This window comes from Misgurnus anguillicaudatus, chromosome 13 (genome assembly GCF_027580225.2).
Source record: "Misgurnus anguillicaudatus chromosome 13, ASM2758022v2, whole genome shotgun sequence".
Classification (NCBI taxonomy): domain Eukaryota; kingdom Metazoa; phylum Chordata; class Actinopteri; order Cypriniformes; family Cobitidae; genus Misgurnus; species Misgurnus anguillicaudatus.
In genome coordinates this window covers 17,181,820-17,202,924 of record NC_073349.2, presented here as the reverse complement: position 1 = coordinate 17,202,924, position 21,105 = coordinate 17,181,820, and the positions used below count along the sequence as shown (strand labels likewise).

Genomic DNA, 21,105 nt, shown 5'->3' with positions numbered 1-21,105 from the left:
CGTTTACTGAAAGCACAGAGCTGGTAAATGGATAAGGGGAAAAAAAAGAGAGTGTGTGTGTACATGAGAGTAAGGTGTAATATTAAAAGAAAAAACTATGATAAGACTTTGATTACCTGATCCTATAATTCTCTTCAGATCTTACATTTAGTAGTCTACCGTAAACATATGAATTCATACATTTTCTGGTGTGCCTTTAATTACTATATGCAAAAACATTCTCCTATGGAGATGAAGTAGAAAGCATTTATTATTATTTTTAAAGCACCGAAAGACAAACCGATACAAACAAAGCTTCAATTGGTTTTGGAGAGATGCCCGTTTGGAAGTAGCGACAGGCTGGGCTGTGTGTATTTTGCACAGTGCTAAGTACCTAATGTCATTACCACCAGCAGCATTAATGTTTCCTTTAGTGGAATTTCAAGTGTACTGGAGGGAGGGAGGAAAAACCCAGCCCCACACTTCATTCAAGAACATTAATCAAAACGGCCATTAAGTTGCGGCATTTTGCAGCAGATTTACTTACAGTGTCTTAATGCGTAGGGGATTTACAGTCAGGTTTCGCCTAAATAAACATTAGCATTAAATAATTCAGGGAGGGGGAGTGGCTGTCACATCAAACCAATTAAAAGCCAATTCACAAAAAATATTTATACAAAAAATAGGGGGGGGGGGGGTGCTATGCATACAAAAACACCAATTTGGTCTCTCTAATTGCTTCAAAAGGCCACTGGGAAAAAGCGCATGCTTTAGCATGTTTAGCCATATTGCTGCTGCTGCTACTGAATATAGAACCGTGATGTCATTCTGCCAGCTTGACAAAAGCACCACCCCTCCACGTCTCCTTCACCGCCGAATGCTCGCTGTTAAACCTGTAGCCGCTCTGTTTTCCCGGCCTACTCTATACAAGCTACCCTGCAGACAAAGCGCGAGCAGGGATGTTTCAATCACGCGCTCCCTCAGTGAAGTGCGTGCGATGCTGGTTCTCTAGCTCCCGGTGCAGCCCTGAGGCACTTTTCAGGAGCCACACACAATAACGGCACAACAAAAACCTAGGGGCCACTTGTGAGCAATGCACCTTTGCATATTTATGCATGCAAATGCGCCAGCTCGTTTTCATCAGCTGAGCGGGCAGAGGACTGATGGGGGTGGAGGGGATGTGGGAGGCGAACACATCAAGTGTAACACTCGCAGGAGAGAAAGAAAGAGATAGAAAACGCAAAGCCGCCCGTGTCCACGCAGCCCCTCTTAATGACTGTGGGCTCCCTGATGTAAAGATGGCAGCTTCGCTCAATAAATATTAACAAGAGCGCCGACTGATGGTGCTGCTCACTGATCCATAATTGCATTTTAAAATGCAGAAGGGGGAGAGAGAGAGAGGAGTTCCTGTTAGAAGGAGAATGTGTGTGTGTGTGCAAGGTAGCGGCACTTGGACTGATGAGGCAACCTACGTACCCCACCCACCCCAAGCTGAATGAGGATTTAATCAGAGCTGCGGCGGGCATTTAATAGAGACCGTGGCCATTATTACACTTCTAATGTTCTACAGGCAGTTTAATTCCTACTCTTGTTTACGTGGACGGAGGAATGACGAATGCGAAAGTATTTCTACATTAGCGTTAATGCTCTTATTTGTAGATATCCATGTTGTTGTATCCACATGGGTTTAGCGTACGCCCAATGTGCATCTCTTCATAAACCCACTTTTATGCTCATTGACGCGTGCATACACATATTTGCATCTTCATGAAGGCGTTTTAATTAAGGCTTTGAATCATTAGCTTTCGAGGGCTCTGAGATAAGCACAAAAACCATCAGGAGTGAATTACGCAGGAAGGGTATTTGCATCCCGTGAACCCAGGATCTAATGCCTTTAATTCGGCTTCGGGAGGGCTGGCACCAGGCTTATCAATTGCATAAACCACACTCCCTAATCAACAATATCCGCATTGCTAATAATCAATAGTCTGTGTTAACTGCCATTTCGAAGCATGGGTCAATGCAGGGCCGGATCAAATTGCAGCGTCCTTGCCATCCACTGTGCTATTGTTTCAAGTGAATCATTAAGGGTCTATGTATAGCTCAGCTCAATGAGCAAACGGAGTGAGGAAAACTGCATTAAGAGGCCCAGTCTTTTGCAGTAAAACTGTGTTTGAAAATTTCCATATTTAATGCAACCATGAGTCAAAACAACCTAGCATTTTTAGGTCAAAAAGGCACAGACCCATCCACTGGGTTTAAATTAATCTATGCTGGGATGTTTCAACCAATAATTGGGTTTTATATGCACATTTTCTAGATTTATTTAACTCTATGGTTGAGTTTGACCCTTTTTTTATAATAGCATTAGTAATGCTACTTCTTTTGTGACACAAAGGGAGTTTCTGCACGAGAGCGCCCCCTGGCTTTGGGATGTGCCGGGATTTCACCCTAATTCATTAAAATTCATTAATTGAGAAAACGTGCCTTTGCACAATTAATCGTAGACTACAGATGTTGGGGTTAAATTTGCCTATACTGGTTTGTTTCAACGCATACATAGACTTTTCAAAGATATTTAATACTAACAAGATGCGTCACTGCTATTGCTATGAAGGGGAGAATGTAACTGTCAATATGGCCGCACTAGGCCCACCTTAAACCTCGTTTTTTACGCATAAGCGAAGGTAAGAGCACCGCCGGATTTTTGCAAAGCACGTATTTTGTAGGCATAGGTTGTGCATGTGCGCACAAGTGAATGTATTATGTAGCCCAGGAGATGCATTGCATTTTTTTGCAATACGCATGCATTGAACATCTCTGTACGTGTACGAGCCAAATAAACTATACGTTGCAAGGCTGTGTGTTCGACCGTGTGTGTACGTTCGTGTACATGTAAAAAAAACTATACTCTTTTACAATAAAAACAGCCAATCGTCAACCATTAATGAATGACACCCTCTGGGGGAAGGACTTTGCACATGCTCGCCTAAAAATACTTATTTTAGGTTTAATTGACCCCAAATTTGTTAAAAAAGTTAAAACAACCAAAACTTTTAATGCTGCGTTTACACCAGCCGCGGTAGAGGCGTGAAGTGATTTCAATGTTAAGTCAATGTGAAGATGCGTTGACGCGCGTCTGGAGAACTCGCGGTGCAAATGAGGCGTTTGGCACGGAAGACGTGATTCCGCAAATTCAGCGCCTGCCGTGTTATGCGCGAATGGTGCTTTTTGTGCATTTTGCGTTTGACGCAAATTTGCAGCTGACCCAGAGTTGAAAAATGTGAACTTTTGCGGAATTTCGCGCCGTGTTAACCAATCAGGAGCCTGCTTGCTGCTGTGGCGGCAGCCCCGCCCGGAGTCACTCATTTAACCTGAGGGAACGCTTGATATTGTCCGTGAGCAGTTACCCGGAGCTATACGACACACGTTCTTATTTCTATAGAGACAGGAATAAAAAGGACCTCGCTTGTAAGAGTGTCAGTAAGGACATTGGGCAACCTGGTAAGTTGTAATACACATTTCACTTTTGAGTCACGTGACGTTTATCGACCCGCGCCGTTTATTTTCCCCCTATAGTAAGGTGACCACTATAGTAGTCTAGACGCGCGAATGCATTCAAACTGTTCAAGCAGCAAACTAGGCGCGATTTTGATGCCTCAAACGCGGTTGATGTAAACGCAGCATAAGAATGTATGTATGATCGCTAAAACCTAATCGAATAAACCAGATAACTTTATTTATTTAAACACACAACAGGTAGGTGACACGAATAACGTTGACAACAATGGCTGTTTAGATACTGCCAAAATCTGCAGAGCATTTGGAGAAGAGCAGCTTTCATGCATTCAAGTACGCGCATTAGTCACATCGTTTCATGACTTACCCAACCTTCAGCGACTCGTATACACAAACCGCACAGAAAAACAGGCTTAAGGAGACACACTTAAATAAAAAGCCTGTTTTGTGATCCTGTGCGTTCGTACTTATTTACTCCGCCCTGTCGGCGTGCTTCACTGAAAATCATGACTCCTTTCTGATAATAGTATTGTACATCACACCTAATTAAATGTCCATAAGCACCAATACAGCAAGAAGAGCAGGGCATTTCTGCCCGCGGCCGAGCCCCCAGAGGCGAGCAGCAATCACTCCATTAGAGCCAGCGCTGGGCTGCAGCTGAGCTGGCCAATATCAGCAAATTAGTTTAGCCACAGGGATGGGGGAAGGGTGCGACGGCAACATACCGACAACAACAGTGTCAGTCATCGGGCATATGCAGCCAGCCCAAATTAACAGGAGGAACAAGTGAGAGATGCAGGAGGAGACAAAGAGGCAAGACACGGAGACCACGATTGACTCGAGGAGAAAGACTCGTGCTGTTTATGATCGATTCAGTGGTGAATTGTCTTTGTGTCTGAGCAACCCCTTAGAGATCCTTCTCTCGCTGTCTCTTTCTCTCTCTCTCTCTCTCTCTCTCTCTCTCTCTCTGCTTCTCTTTAGCTTTTTTCAGTGTCTCAAGGCACTGTTTTTCAGCCAATCGAGTGTCAACACGACTCTTATAATAATTCACACACACCGAATCACTGGATAACACAGAACCTGTTTAGCTTAAATACACACTCACTAAACGTGTCACTCTCATCACATTAATGCGATGCACATCTTATGCACAACATTAATGGGTTGAAGCTAAAAAATAAATGTGTTGAGGGTGTCTACGTCCTTGAAATTAGCATGCAACGCTGGCTCTTACAGATGTGAGGAACAAAATGGTGCTGGGTTAACAACAGTCCATTATAACACTTGAAATAAATGCAACTACTGAACTCCAAACACGGTGTCAAATTATATAGCTACTATATTATCAACTGGCAGTCAAATTGGTTTTTTATTTAAATTACATATTTTTTTTCTTTTTCACACTTTGTGCAAGCATTATTAGCAGATGCAGCAACAAGTCCAAGCAATTGATGGATTACAAAGCAGTTGCATTTACAACCCAAGTAAATACCCATTTTATATATTCAGCAAACAATGCCAAGTTGTAAATGCATTTGGAGCTTGGCAAGCGTAAATTATGGACCATTTTGATTTATTAAGGGCACAACTCAGTCCAACTTCAAACAATTGACCCTTTTCACACACTTAAGCCGAAGTCGTCATAGTTGGGATAAACGTGCACTTTGACGCTGCTGAGGTGTATGTGTTTTTGTTGTAAATGGCCAAAAAAGAAAACAAATTTTACATTATTGTTCATAGTATTGCAGTATTTTTACGAGGTGGTTGAAATGTTTAATTATAACAAAGCAAAATATATTTGTCCAACTCTTCATTTATTATAGTAGGCCTACCGCAATGAAACCCAATTAATGTTTTTTCTTAGATTTATTTGTTTGATTCTTTTTTTCTTTGCTAGTTATATTGTTCTGTTAATTATATCGTTACACTTGGAAAAACAAAAGTCTGCAAATCCTTAAGCAACAAAGACACATACACGCCACTGGCCTTAGCGGTGTTTACGCCTTCACGAAGCGGAAATGTGAAAAGGGTCTATTCACTTACATAAATTAGTGAGTGCTTGTGCAAGCGTAAGAAATAGTGAAGCAGACAGAACATATAAAGAGTTTGGTTCCAAAATTTTAAAAAGTATTTAAAAGTAAATTTTTTATTTTACGCAAAATACAATATCCGCTGTGTTATTCTGTCATTTTTTCTCCCTTTTTTCCCAAAACGCAATAAACACCACCACTCCTTTTCTGCAGAATGCAATAAATCTGCTCAACAAATCACAGCGCTCCATTCCACGCATTTTAAACAATGATGGTGGCGCGTTGAATACACAGAATCCCAGTTTTCCTCATCTTGTACTTCGTGATCAACAAACAAACAAAAACAAAATAATACTTTGGAATTGCTAAACCTGTGGTGGTTTTCTGTGGCGGGGAAGAAACGCAAGCCATCAACATCTAATAATTTACGCGAGAGGCACTCAGGTGACGGAAAATGACGGCTGTTGCTTGTTTTCCCGACAGCATCAAGCTTCTGTCATGCTAACACATTGACCCCAGAGGATCTTAATAAAAACTTTCTATTATTTTACACAAAGCCAACGAAAATCAAGCAAGACCAAAACATTTTACAGCTAATCGCGACGACGTTCTATGTATAACCGCAGCAATGACAGTGTTCTTAATATGGCAAACTAAGTGTTTTGAATGATTAATGTTTAATCAGTGTATACCACTAGTCAACTAAATGAATATAACATGGTGAAGATGAATGCTCATTTATATATTGATTCAATAGATTTGAATTTTTAATGTTATTATAACCTGAATATGCTATGTGAAAGTTTGTAACAGAAAATAGTGGTTTTCATCTTGTCACTTTCTAGGTATAGAAAACACGTTTTTACCAAAATTAGTCAATAGGGATTTTTTGCGTTTTGGAACCAAACTCTTCATATACACATTTATCCCACCCCGTCGTGTCTCTCCATTATTCAGTCTTTACCAAAGAATTGTTTACATGAGCTGAAAGAAGCTCAGTCAACTGTGACAATCACACTGTGTGTGATGGGGAAGACGTGCGCTCACAAACAAGGCTGGACGCACCTGTCCTTTTATATCTTTAAACCCCTTTAAACAGCAAGTGGCTCTTGCAGGATATGCATATGATTGAGGAGGGCAAGAAGAAAGGTCGAATGAAAAGCGTGTCGATTAATGGTCTGATTTTGACTGAGTGAGGGGTGGAAACATCACTGTGACAGCGTGCAAGATCTGCTGCACACACTACCCGAGCGCACACACGGATCACAAAAAGATCTCATCCTTAAAAAAAGGCGGAGGGATTGATTGCAGCATGCGGGTTTCTCTCCGGTGCTAACTGGATTCCCAGGTCATTAGATAAAGTACATGGGGTGATGTTGTTCGACCCTTAAGACTAGAGGAGAACCATATTAATGAGGTTGTTTTGTCAGGAGCGAGGCAATTTCCTCAACTCAGGGCAGGAGAGGGTCGCTGGGATCGGACGATGAGAGCGAAGCTCACGTGGCATGAAACAGAAGCTAGCAAAAACAGAAGTGTTTAAAAAAAACTTGTCCTCCAGAGAGTCATGATTATCACGCATGTAATGAATTGACTTTATTATGTAGAACCACTTTGTAAATCTGCTAATGCTGGAACCTGCCAATATCCTCATTTATTGTTATGGCCTCTCCCGGATTCAAAGATCACAGTTGCTCTATACAATGAATGAATTAAACCCAGTGATGAATTAAGGGAGAGAAAGAGAGAGAGAGAATGCAGGAGAAGGGATGTCAATGAGGGGAGTGAGGAGGGGTCAGGGCAATCGACCACCATTTCAGTGGACAGATGCTCTTGTCCCAATTAAGAAAAGAGGGGTGAAAGCGAGCATTTAGAGAGGTGAGGGCCTGGGCTCTAACAGCATGTCCATTACACGAGTTTCAGTAGTGGTGAACATCACCTTTTTGTAGTGATTTTTGGGGGGTGCTTTCTAGGAAATTTTATTGAATAATAATAAAAATACATGTGAATTTTGCGAAATTCAAGAACATTTTAAATCGATCGAAATTAAGTCACAACCTCAAACTTCGAATTAAAAAAAATGGAATCGTCAATGCTGCCACGCACCCCATGTCACGTCCAGTCGGCTTGCCAAGCTTTTGTAGTGTAAACACAGAAATCCTTAAATCGTGTGCTAAAATTAAAAACATATTTCTGGCCAATAATTAAACCTGACCATAACTGTACCATAACTTTTGTTTCTAAACTTAAAATGCACTAAAATCACTTTTAATTGAGGTCATTTCAGCTATCGGCTGGCAACGAGTCATGCGACTCTGCCCCTCCCCAAGAGAAATGTCATTTTTTATTATATGGTGATTGGTTCTTTTAACTAGAAGGCGGGACTTCCAGTCACCAGAGCGGCCGTATTGAGCATTGCATTGTCCACTATTTATAGTAATAGCAGTGCTCAATCTTGTTAAAGAAACACGCCCACATTTTGGGAATTTAGCTTATTCACCGTATCCCCCAGAGTTAGATAAGTCCATACATACCTTTTTCATCTCTGTGCATGCTGTAACTCTGTCTGACGCAGCCCCCGCTAGCTTAGCACAAAGACTGGAAGTGAATGGCTTCAGCTAGCATACTGCTCCCAATAAGTGACAAAATAACGCCAACATTTTCCTATTTATATGTTGTGATTTGTATAGTCACACCGTACAAATAACAAGGTCATAAGACACAGCCATCTTTTAATAGTATACATACTGGGAACTATATTCTCAGAAGGCAAAGCAATGCTACTTGGGTGAAGTGATTTGCTCGCAGCAAAACTGGCTGTGTCTCATGTGACCTTGTTATTTGTATATGGTGTGACTATACAAATCAAAACATATAAATAGGAAAATGTTGGCGTTATTTTGTCACTAATTGGGAGCATGCTACCTGGAGCCATTCACTTCCGGTCTTTGTGCTGGGCTGGGCTGGCGGGGGCTGCGTCGGACGGGGTTGCAGCGCGCACGGAGATGAGAGGGGGTATGTATGGACTTGTCTAGCTCTGGGGGATGCAGTGAATAAGCTAAATTCCCAAAATGTGGGTGTGTTCCTTTAAATCTAACGTCTTTGAGACAATCAAGGCTGATACGAACACAGATATGAATGAATAGAAAATAGCAGTCAAAGATTGTAAAGCATGGAGTATGATGATCTATAAAGTGACAGAAAGTCAGCCTCCACTGAACAGCAAAATCATATTTATCGTTGTCAAATACTGTGAAAGAATAACCATTTGTTAAAAAAAAAGAGAAAACAGAACCATAGGTACAGAAATTCAACAAAATGAAAACAAAACCGGCTACAAAACATCCCTGTAATAACGGTTCGAAAATCAGCCACCTTTAACAATCTACACTTATCTTTTTAAACATAAATAATGCATAAATGACTCCACTAATCGATCGCTCGTGCACATTCCTAGCACTTACAGAGCAAACCGGTATCCAATCCATCTTACAAGCAACAACACAGATGAGCATTGATTAATTAGATGGATAAAGTACTTGAGTGGGAAAAAAAGAGGATAGGAAGGAGTGCCACTGGTGTCCTTGTTTTCCCTCTTGACATTTACAGCCATCAGACAAAGACCCCGAGATCTGCACTTAATCAAGGTAAAGATAATCACAAAACATACTATATGTTATTCTTGGCAAGAGCAGACTACTGCTGCCCTCAGCACTCTTCCGAGCAATCCGATTACAGGCTGCTTGGATGCCCGGGCTCTGGCACGCACACACACACGCACGCACGCACCCCCCCCTTCGGCTCCCGCGGCTGTCATAGCCTGCCCTGCATCCTACCCCCCACCATCACCACCTTAGCTGTTCAGTACTATTAACAAAGCCTCCTGGGGTACCTCCACACACTCTATTGGGGGGAGGTGTACAGGCAAGCTGAGGGACCTCCGGGCTAATTGCCTCCTGCTGTGGGGAAGTAGCCATCAGAACAGTAATGTGCCTATTTGCTTGGGATGCAACGTTATCTCAACGTGAAGACTTTTGGCGAATCAAGAATTTCATTGGCTTAATAAACAAGATGGTATGCTCTATGATCAACAAGTCTTTTGAAGAATTGCGTTTTTAAGTAGCTCATTAATAATCGAAACCAAAAGTGTCAGCGGAGATCGGATGAGTAAGAAACGTTTGCGAGAGTTTCAATCTTTCTCTCGCCTTTTTTTAATTGATCAATTAACGGCATGTAAAACCAAGCTGGCGTTACAACCTAAACATGTGTGAGCTAGATGGGGCTTTGTAGAAAAGATCTGGTGCCGTGCTTCACACAAGCTAATTAAACTTGTAAATCTCAGTGTTGGAGGTTGGTTTCACTACGGAGCAAAACGTATGAAAACTCCAGGCATTAAAAGTAGAAAAGAGCCGACTGTCAGCACATTTCACTTCTAAAAAACCCATGAAGTTAAAAGGGGAAACCCATAAGCTTTGTTAAACAAGCATGAGCCAGAAAGACTACGGTAAAATCTAAAGCAAAGGTAAATCAAATCTCATGAGTTTTCAGCACACTGCACCAGCACCGTTTCTGAACAAGTGCACCCGGGCAAACCTATAGGGAAATGAATGCAGGCAATTATCCACATCAAACCTCCTGTTTGATCTAGCTTTTGACATAGGCAAAAAATAATAAATAAAACGCAAAGGGAATAGCAGCGAAGGAGCCGTAAAACTGGACGGCACCAGAGGAAGGAAAAGCCGACTCAACTCACCAGCTTAAAGTCCTGAATGCTACAGATGAAGTAGGGCGTATTCGGCCGTCGGCTCTCTATGTACACACAATCTGTGAACAAAATACAAAGAGAGAGAATACAAACAGAGCGTTATCAATATTATCTCCACAGACCTAATGCTATAAAACATGATCTCTATTATATTCATCTTCCCAAAGTCAAACCCGCATAAAATCGGGTTTCCCTTTGTAAAATACAAGTGGAATGTGAGTAATAGGATTAAAAAGCTTTTGGATGCAGGACAGTCTGCCCTTTCCAGAAAAAAACATCAAGGGGAGTCCGAGAATAAAGTCCAGTAATGCTCCAACACAATTATGATTACGGTTTGGGGAATAGAGTTTATTTACAGACACAAAGGGGAAAAAAGACAATGAAGTTCACAACACAAATCCCATTATGATAACTAAATTGCATAACTTGTCCTGCCCAATGCAAACCACCCGTGCACCGAACAGAAGCTGGCAAAGGGAGTAGAGTGGCTATGGGCTTAAATTAAATCTGACTGGTGGTATGGTCAGGTCACGAACCTTCATCTCCTTAACAAAAACATTCACACTGCACAGCCCCAACAAGAGAAAGCAGCTTCAGCTAAGGAGACACACACACACACACACACTTCCTTCCTCTGCGGTCAATCTGCCAAACATTTGTAGAGTGCGGAGGATGAAAAGATCACCCTCTTGTTTCCACCCGCTTTGCCACAGAGAGACAATCTGAGCCTCTCTTGAAATGGAAAATACTTTGGTGCCGTGCTGTAGCGACACGAAAATTACGATTTACGGAAAAAAAACTACATCTGTTTGAAAGAAAGGGAGTGTTCAGAGCTGTTTGCTAGATAAGAATCTTGTTTACACAGAAGAATGAGCTTCCAGTTTGAAGACAAACATTCTTTGATAGTTCAAATGTGTTAAGAGCACAAAGACGGCTGTGCTTTTCTGTTTGGATCACCCCCATTGTCAGACGCAGAGGTGCCAGCCTTTGCTCGGTTTAAAACATTCATAACATTACACTGCTATTTCACACTACAGATCCATTTAACGCTGGCACCCAAAACGGTATGCGTGTTACCCGGCCTGCTTGAGTTGAGGGTTGCTGTGGTTTCAAGTCAAGTCAACATTCAATCAGAATTATTTACTTTCTTATTATACATTCGTGGTCTCACAGTTAACATCTCATCAGTTTACAGTGTTTAATAGATAAAGTCTCAGTCTTTTATCAAAATGTACTGACTTCGCCTCTAAAATGACTCTTTCACTAGTGACACTGTTAGGAAAAAATTGTCAAATACGTACCCTTTAAAATGTCCTAATATGTACTATAAGGTACAAATGTGTATACCAATATGTTTATCTAGGGGTGTTTTCCTGGACAGGGCTTACCCTAGTCCCAGACTAAAATGCATGTTTGAGCTGCCTTAATAAAAAAAAACACCTTGCACTGACATATCTTAACATATATGAGTGCTAGGGGTGGGGGATATGATAGATATGATAAACAAGTAGAAATTTGTCAACCTGTAGAGATTTTTTTAAATCTAGGTTACACCCCACGTCACGTTCCTGTGCGGGTGGTCATGAAAACTTAATGTTTGTACAAGTTTTAAGCAATGCAGTTTTACAACAATTGATTTTAAGCCTTTAAAAAACAACAACAGATTTATATGCGCGCTGTTTCTGTGTGAGGGGAGCGCGCAAGTGGCGCATCCGCTGCTCATTAAGCTCGTAAGCATTTTTGTCGCTTTATTGGCCTTTAATAAATATATGCACCAAAATTCCCATCTTTGCAAGTATCCTCATAAACACGACCATTAAGGTCAGTTAAGTAAACAGCTACAAGAAAAAATGCATGTGTAACAGTATATTGGATCTGGACTTTGGTCTTAAAGGGAAAGTTACCTAATTTTGCTCATGTACGTCACTCATGTTAATCAAACAGCATAGAGAGAAAATGTCTTACTGCTCTTGACTAAATCACTTTTCTACCTTTAATAAGACTTACATACATGTGTGTGTATGCATGTATGTATGTATGTATGTATGTATGTATGTATGTATGTATGTATGTATGTATGTATGTATGTATTAGGCTTGCCGCGATGGTCGGTGAAACGGTGATAACCGGTGCTTCAGCCTCTCACCGGTTAGATCACTTGCCCACCGCGACACCGTCGTTTTGATATTTTCGTGTAATTAATTAAATCATTTAGTTTCGTTAGAGAGAGAGCAAACACTTATAACTGAATGTGTCTGCAGACTGAATTTAGCGGAGCTGAACGCGCGTCACGTCACAGAGCCGCAGGTGTCAGATTAGTGGTTACTCGTTTTTGTTATAATATACATATATGATGTTTAATATAACAGAGATCGTTTTGTTCTTGTGTTTTTCATCAAGAAAAATAATAAACCCATCATTCAAGCAGTGCTTTATGAAGAAGTAGCCGGTTGCTCTGCTTGGGACTGGCGGGTTTTGTGCGAATTACCTGGGCACATTGACTTAAAGGGATACTTCACCGATTTAGCATTCAGCTTTGTATCTGTAGAAACCCAGCAGTATTACTGAATGACCATGTTTCCCTCCCTCATTTCCCCCTGAGAGGAGAGATATCTGCATTTTGGTTCTGCAAAAAAGTCCTCCGATGATGTAATATGACGATTTTTGCATCATCGGAGGACTTTTTGCAGAACCAAAATGCAGATATCTCTCCTCTCAGGGGGAAATGATGGAGGGAAACATGGTCATTCAGTAATACTGCCGGGTTTCTACAGATACAAAGCTGAATGCTAAATCGGTGAAGTATCCCTTTAAGCACTTAATTAAACCAGCTGTTGAACTCGCATTGCACGCAAATTCATACGCGATTTAACGCAGCGTAAGCAAGCACTGCATTTAAACAGTTGCGTAATTCAAAAGTGAAAGTAAAATGTGCACGTCTGCATGCGCATTTATAAGCCCCTCCCACCCGGTGAAACCGGGATCACCGGGTTTGTGACGCGCCGATTAACCGGTGAGAAAATTCTGTCACCGCGGCAACCCTAGTATGTATGTATGTATGTATGTATGCATGTATGCATGTATGTATGCCTTATTAAAAGATAAAAAAATCTACTGTGATACATATCGTGATCATGATATAAAGTTAATCCTATCGTGACAAAGATTTTGGTCATATCGGCCACCCCTAATCAGTGGCATTGTTTCGTCTTATGATGCAAACCAGTATATATTTTTATATATATATTTATTTATTTATTTATTTATTTATTTATTTATTTATTTATTTATATTATAGTATATATAAATATATATAAATATATATATATATAAGACATAGTCCGGGATTAATCTAAAACCTGTCCCATAGGGTACCAATTAAAGCTGTGCTTATTGAAGGGGTACAGCCCAAGCGTGCCGCACAAACCCTGAAAAGTGAAGCCAGGGACTTGAGACCAACTAAACTATTTAATTACAATACAATTATCTTTTTTCCAAAATTTCTGTCATTTACTGTAGTTTTGTCACACTGATGTAAATTCAAGTGTTTGTTTAAAATAAGTTTGTTTTTAGTTAGTTATTCAATGCTATAAAAACGGTGGTGTGACGTCATGATTGACAGCTGTGAAATGTGCATTCTGCGAGAGCGGGGCCTTGATTTCGCGACTTTACTTCCTGCTCACTATCGTGCAGGACTGGTCCCAAAATCGCTACTGCGCAGACTGTATCAGGACACTGGCAGCTTCACTTTTCACCAATGGAAGAGAGCGAACGGGTGTCGTCCATCTTTTTTTTTTTTTACAGTTTATGGTAAAGCCCCAGTGACAGCAGCTGTCCATATTTTGTTTATTTTTTCTGATAGTGTATTAATTAATGTTAAGTTAACAACAGGCAAAATCATATTTAAGATCTTCAAATGAATTTTAGTATCTTAATTTTAGTATCAACACCCATTTTCAAAAATCAATCAAGTGCACATGCAATGTTTTTCTTTGTTGAATATCATGTTTCACTTGAAAACATGTCATAGTAAAACGAGTTGCAAACAGCAGCTTTAACACCACACCTTTTGTATTTTTCCTTCATGGCTCACGGCACAGATACTGAATCTATTTGGCTGCCAGAATGCAAGGAATCCATTCTCTCTAAATGAATCTACCAGTCGTGTTAAGAGACTATAAGCCGCAATCCTCAGAGGTAAATCACTCACAACACAAGGCAGGTTAAGAAATATATCATCACCATTCACCCCTTTTGTTCTCCACCGCCCCTCCCCTCCTCGTCTGAAGGTGGCGGCACAGGTCATTGGCAGCACTGATGGATATATATTCACTTATGTTATCTTGTAAATGAGAATACGAGCGCGAGTAGAAACAGACGGGCAGAGCTCAGCCCACCCCACTGCCGACCTATAAAGCCTCAGAAAACCTTGTTCAGACCAGCTCTGATAACAAGCCTTTCCTGCGATTCAAAATGGCCTCTTCTGCATTCCTAACGCCCTCCCACCCACCCGCAATGGTTTACATTGTGCACAGCCTATTAAATATCTTCATTCCTCCTGCTGCATTGAACAGATAAACGCAACAGGATCAATACTGGCAGCAAGCAAGACAAATAAATAAAAGATGTGCGCTAACAGTGCTGGAAAGAAATTGCTCTTCTTTTGTTAGTAGTTGCTTTTAGTCACCTCAGTCCGTGCTATGTGAATTTATCCCTGGAATACTAAAGTGTTCAGATACACATTTTCACACCACAATGACTTTAGCATCTCCTGATCTGTGCTTAAAGGGTCTCACACACACACATGCTCGGGTGTGCGAGAACATGTTTGTGTCACGCTTCAGGAGCTGTGTGTTCAGATACGGCTGCTGGGTAACAGCAAACCGCGAATCCTTCAATAACACACAAGTGTTGGTTAAGGAATTAGTGAGCTGATGACAAAATGGAGGAGTCGCCGCTTGTTAATCTACAACTCATGTTTTATTGTGCAGTACGGCCTTTGTTTATGAGCCAGGAAGTGTGAATAAATTGTACATTCAGCAGGAGGGAATGAAGATCTCAACAGCCTGTTTATCAGTTATGACTTTAGCGCCCTGATAAGCAACATTCACTTCCCTTTTAGCATTTGCAATGATTATTGATTTTAGCTGTGAAACAAATATGTATTATTCAAAGGCTTGTCAAAATACAGGTTCCTGTAACATAACCCAACTCTGTCATCCAAGCTAAAGTGTCAATCTAAACATGAGCAAAGTTTGATTTTAGTCATTGATTTTTTTTATATTAATATTTGACATGGTTGTACGCGTTCAATATTAAAGCTATCAAGGTTACATTTTCACACAATCTTCTTCATATTATATAGAAGGATTTTGTGTAGAAAACATGAATTCACAAAATGTGAATGAGAGCAACCCCTGTGCTACTATTATCTTATATCCTTAAAGGATTATTCCAAAAAATCCAGATAATTTACTCACCAACATGTCATCCAAAATGTTGTTGTCTTTCTTTGTTCAGTCAAGAAATTATGTTTTTTGAGGTAAACATTCCAGGATTTTTCTCATTTTAATGGAATTTAATGGACCCCAAAGCTTAACACTTAACACTTTACAGTTTTTTCCACGGAGTTCCTAAGGAGTCTAAACGATCCCAAACGAGGCACAAGGGTCTTATCTAATGAAACGATTGTAATTTTTGACGAGAAAAATAAAAAATATGCACTTTTAAACCACAACTTCTCATCTATCTCCGGTCCTGTGATGCGTTAGCGCGACCTCAAGTAATACGTCAACACGTCAAGAGGTCACGGATGATGTATGCGAAACTACGCCCCAGTGTTTACAAGTGTGGAGAAAGAGGACCGTTCCGACGTTGTTGTATGTCGAATAATAATAAATAATGTCTTTGTGTCAGTTTATTGTTTAAAATGGTCCGCAATTGTGCGTTTCATATATGTAACGTGTGACATTTCTACGTCACTACGCAATTAACGTGAGGTCGCGCTGGCGCATCACAGGACCGGAGATAGACGAGAAGTTGTGGTTTAACTCCGTTAAAGTGTTAAGTGTTGGGGTCCATTAAAGTCCATTAAAATGAGAAAAATCCTGAAATGTTTTCCTTAAAAAACATAATTTCTTCTCGACTGAACAAAGAAAGACATCAACATTTTGGCTGACATGGTGGTGAGTAAATTATCTGGAGTTTTTTTTTAAATTGACTAATCCTTTAAACACATCACATGCCTTGAAGTCCATAAAGAAATGCATTTCTAATGTAAAATATTGCACTAAATGAAAAAAAAAGAAATGGACTGGAATGTTAATAGATGTTATAAATCAAAACAGACGCTAATAATTTGCTAAAACAACGCATAAATAACTATCATGATTAACATGAGCCAATATCCCACAAGGCATGTGATGTCAGCATAAACAGCAGTCGCTGTTTCATAGGACATGTAGACACAAGCCTTCGAAAAAAAATTTCACCTTAGAATAACATTTACTATAATAACAGCTGCATGCGCTACAATCCAACCAGTGCTCCCATCATGCGTTTTAAAAACATTTAATCCAAAAAAAGTACTTTTTTCAGCCATCTGTGAAACTCTTTTCCAAACAAAAAGGCCCTCATGAACCAAATTGCGTTTAATATTTTACAACAATGACGGTCCTCACTGGAGAGTTGGCGGGGCTGTAATTTGCGCTGTACTCTTCGAAAGCGGACCTTTAAGACTCCAATCTGTTCAGCTGCGTTCCAGCCATTTTGTGCTTTTAGAGAAGCCCCTCTTCTCCATCAGAGTGAGCAGGCAGAGAAAAGAAAAAAGAGAAAGGGGTGTCTGGGGGAGGGGTGTACGGGATTTAAGGGGCTGAAGTATGGGGATATGCGCTGTTCTAGGGGCTTTGTGGACTCCCAAAAGCCTCCCAAAGGCCACAGGTCCTGGCTCTCTCTCTCTCAATCTCTTTACCTGTCTCTCTCCCTCTCCCTTTTAGTGGCCTGAGGAGAAAAGAAGGGTGGGGGCTTTGCAAACAGCACAGATCCATTATCGACCACTCGGCTGGAGCAGCCTGGCTTCATTCTTAGATTGAGATTTATTGAGGTGAAGAAATAGTCCATATCACAGATAAACGCACACACACCCTTGCTTAAAGATAATGGCGCGACGGCAAACGGACATTCAAAGTTGATCGTGATTTCTCAATGTAATGTATTGTCACCCGTCACTTAGCAACATGAATATTCATGCAGGAAGAGGGGCCGTACTCCACCAATCCTCCTCCTCCATTGAGGCTTATTGTTCACTCAGCCATTCTTCCAGACCTGTGAAGCGTAGCTAATTTAAAACACACCTTTACCAATGAAAGAGACCTGCCCTGCTTTCCGTGTCAATCTTGTTGCGGTTTTAATCCTGTTCGCCTCAAGGCAGATCATTACCAACATGCAAACGCTGCTGCTTGGGTTCAGTGATGTCACGGCTCGACGCAGAGGGTCCTTTTATTTTATTTAAAGTGGGTGCAGACAACTCTGCATGTTGCAATAGCTTATCACACATATCATGAGCAAGAGGAATGTAATAATGCAAACTCTGTGTGTCGAATTTGCACGCCTCGCTTACTACAAGTGTTGAGAAGCACCCTGGTGCAGGCACCTTGGTTGGCGCCAGTGCCCTTGTTCATCTAATTTTCACCGTTACTCGTTTCCCTTCACCTTAAAACACATATGCACACACACTCTTTCATATCAACCCTGTCTAGCTTGCAAATTTTTTGGCCCATCTCATAGCAGGAGATTAATACCTCCGGCCCAAATTATATCAAAACTTGTGTGCTGTGCCCTCAGAGTAGTATGCAGGAAAAGCCGAGTCCCCCGGGCCGGGAACAGAAGCCGCTTGACGAGTACAGCACACTTAGTCTGTAGCAGCTTTCTAATTTGTAACTGGCAGGTGGCTCGATTTCACAAAGCCTTCTCCTGTCTCCCTGTCATACAATGCTGCACAGAGGGAAATTTCTAAATAGATCTGGCTCTTTTATTTCTAGCTATCGACTTTGTATGAATTTCACTGCCCGGTGTATGTAATCCCTGAAGAGCATTCTAAAGGGAAAATTTATATTTTTCGAGGCATGAAAATACATTATAAATGGCGTCGGCCCATCAAAACGGCATAGACATACAGAGCTTATGATACTAACATGAAAAGCATTTGTTTATTTTAATTCTAAAACTAACATACATTCCTTTCATAAAAACGGGCAAAAATCCTTGATCTTGGGGCATCTTGTTTTCTTAAAAAATGCTATGGAATATGTGGGATATTATGCATTTTTATGCCATGAAATTGCGGGAACTTGCAAAAACCATTTGCAGCTTTTCATTGATTTTCACGTCGCGTAATTACGTCACTTCCTAACATTCCCATGACAACAGGGAACATGGCTGCGCATGTGTGAAGTAAATGCAACATTTTTCAACTTTCTGCTAAGATATAGATGGTTTCATCGGACGCACGTGCGCTGACGTGATACACGTCTGGATCCGAACTTTACTTCTGGTTTCGTTTTTTTTATGGTGTAACAAGTTGCTAAACTGATCTCTTGAACAAATGCCTCGTCAAAAATAACAAACTTTTTGGTTTCCTAGGTAATCCACATGTTGTTTATTTTGTTTGTTATATAAATAAACTACATTTAAAGTACTTTGTTGTCATTTATTCTTAGAGGAGTTTACCAGAAGTTACGTGAGGACCACGACAGCCGCTTGTTTATGTTGTTACTGCTGAAACTTTATATGACTTTTTGCTACTACGAAAATGCAGGGATTATGAAGTCATGCAAGCCCAGCATATTTTGCGAGCAGAAATCTCCAATTTATGCGGCGAAAGTGCGGCGTATTTAAAAAATGCGTCCCTCGCATAAATATGCAGACTTCGGCTGATTATGCATTGAATCATGCTATCGCATAATTGCATTTTTCTGGAGGGACTGAACATCTCTTCTAAAGAGAACCATTAAAGGAAACATAAATTAGGGCTGCATGATAATGACAATATAATAGCCTATAATTCGCAGTGATATTGTAATTGCGAATATTCTTGCCGATTAATCCGTTTTACATTTATGTTTTAAATGTTGTATAACTTTGTGAAGCAGCTTCATGGTAAATTCTTAACATCCAAAAGTAAATAATAACTAGGGATGCACCGATCCGATATTTTGGATCGTATCGAGGCTGACCCGGGCTTTTTGGCTGGATCGGATATCGGACTAACAGGACCGATCTATTGCCGATACTGTGCGTTACCCGTGGTTGTTACTGACAAGCTATTAAAATGAGAAATTCTTATAAAAGCACCATAAAAGTATTATGCACTATATATGCAAAGTCTTCTTAATACACTCGATAGTTTCGTATGAAGGAACAAACGCACATTTAAAGATATTTAGGTTAAGTTCACGGAAGCTGAAGATTGACGGTAAAGTACTAATTCGGGAGGACGGGGGGAAAGAAGGGTAAAATACGGAACTTACCCGGACAAAAAAGGATACTTGACAGGTATGGCGTGCGTGTGTAATTTTAAATTGTTCAAGAAAAATACAGTAGCATCGGATCGGCAGGTATCGGTCGATACTTGAATTTTCTGGTATCGAATCGGATCGAAAAAAGTGGTATCGGTGCATCCCTAATAATAACTACCATAAACATTTGTGATTTATGTTGTCAGTAAATGGCTAACAGACACATCAACTTCAATATTAAAAGCTCTGATTCACCACTGTATTTGGTGGCCAAACATACTGCTGAAACATATAGAAATAAGCACAAATGTACAGCTGCAATTGAGGCTTTAGCGATTATGTAGTTATTTCACCCGTAATTGTAATTCCGATTTGTGACTTCCCGTTTAGTAATGACTGATTAATTTCCGTTGGCTGATTAATTGGTGCCGATAACAATAACTATCGTTCATCAGCAAAAAATCTGACCGATAGTTTTTCCGGATGAATCGTTTAATGTAACTTCAATTATGAATCCTCATCGATTATGTAAATGAATGCAATTTCGGGTTTTTTCTTTTTGTTGACTTTAAAGACACCAAAGCAAAAACACTACCTTAACGATCAGAGAGAGGAAAGAAAACATTCATGTAGAAAAGGATTTTTGGAACCCTAAACTAACATTATAAGTAGCCCTCGGGGAAAAAACAAAACACTACACAAGTGTAAAAGCTGTCCTTTAATTGAAAAGACGGCAGAGCTGTTTGATCCATAAAAGACACCAATCTGAGGGTTTTTCTTTCCTCATCTCTCGTTCTGTCTGTCTAAACCTTAAGACAGCTGGAAGCAGAGTGGAAGACATGCATGGAAAAGTTGTCTCCCTACATGGGGTGAAACTGTGGCTGTCTTTTCAAAAGAGCAACAGGGAGATGAAGACTGCTGCTTGATGACTCACTCAGGTGGTCAAATGCTGTTAGTCTCACCTCGCTGAATAATACATGACTCTGAGCCAAGAGAGAGCCTGTTTTTATCCCTGGACAACAAACGCGAGCTGAGCGGAACTTTATTTGAGCGACAGATTGAACTCTTTTGGCAAAGGTGCTGCCTGTCCATTTTCACCTTGCAAAGTCTATTGTGCTATCGCTCCTGACTGTGTTCCAAGGAAATATTCAACAGCTAGTTTTCCCTTAACCCTTAACAACAGTATCTGCTGACAAACATGAAACACACACAAAGCTAATCGGGCAAAATGCAAGCAGATAAAAATGATTTCTTGAAGAGACATTATCGTATTGATGGGGAACCACAATGCATCGTGTGG

The 21,105-nt window shown here is 40.6% G+C and overlaps 1 protein-coding gene across 6 annotated transcripts in view; it reads right to left on the bottom strand.

Annotated features, from left to right (window-relative positions):
• Positions 1 to 21,105, bottom strand: part of rerea (arginine-glutamic acid dipeptide (RE) repeats a) — a 179,922-nt gene that overhangs the window by 70,442 nt on the left and 88,375 nt on the right. For all 6 annotated transcript variants that reach the window (XM_073875234.1, XM_073875235.1, XM_073875236.1 and 3 more), the window contains exon 3: positions 10,279 to 10,349. In XM_073875234.1, the coding sequence (XP_073731335.1) occupies positions 10,279 to 10,349 (71 nt within the window). The remainder of the gene's footprint in view (positions 1 to 10,278; positions 10,350 to 21,105) is intronic.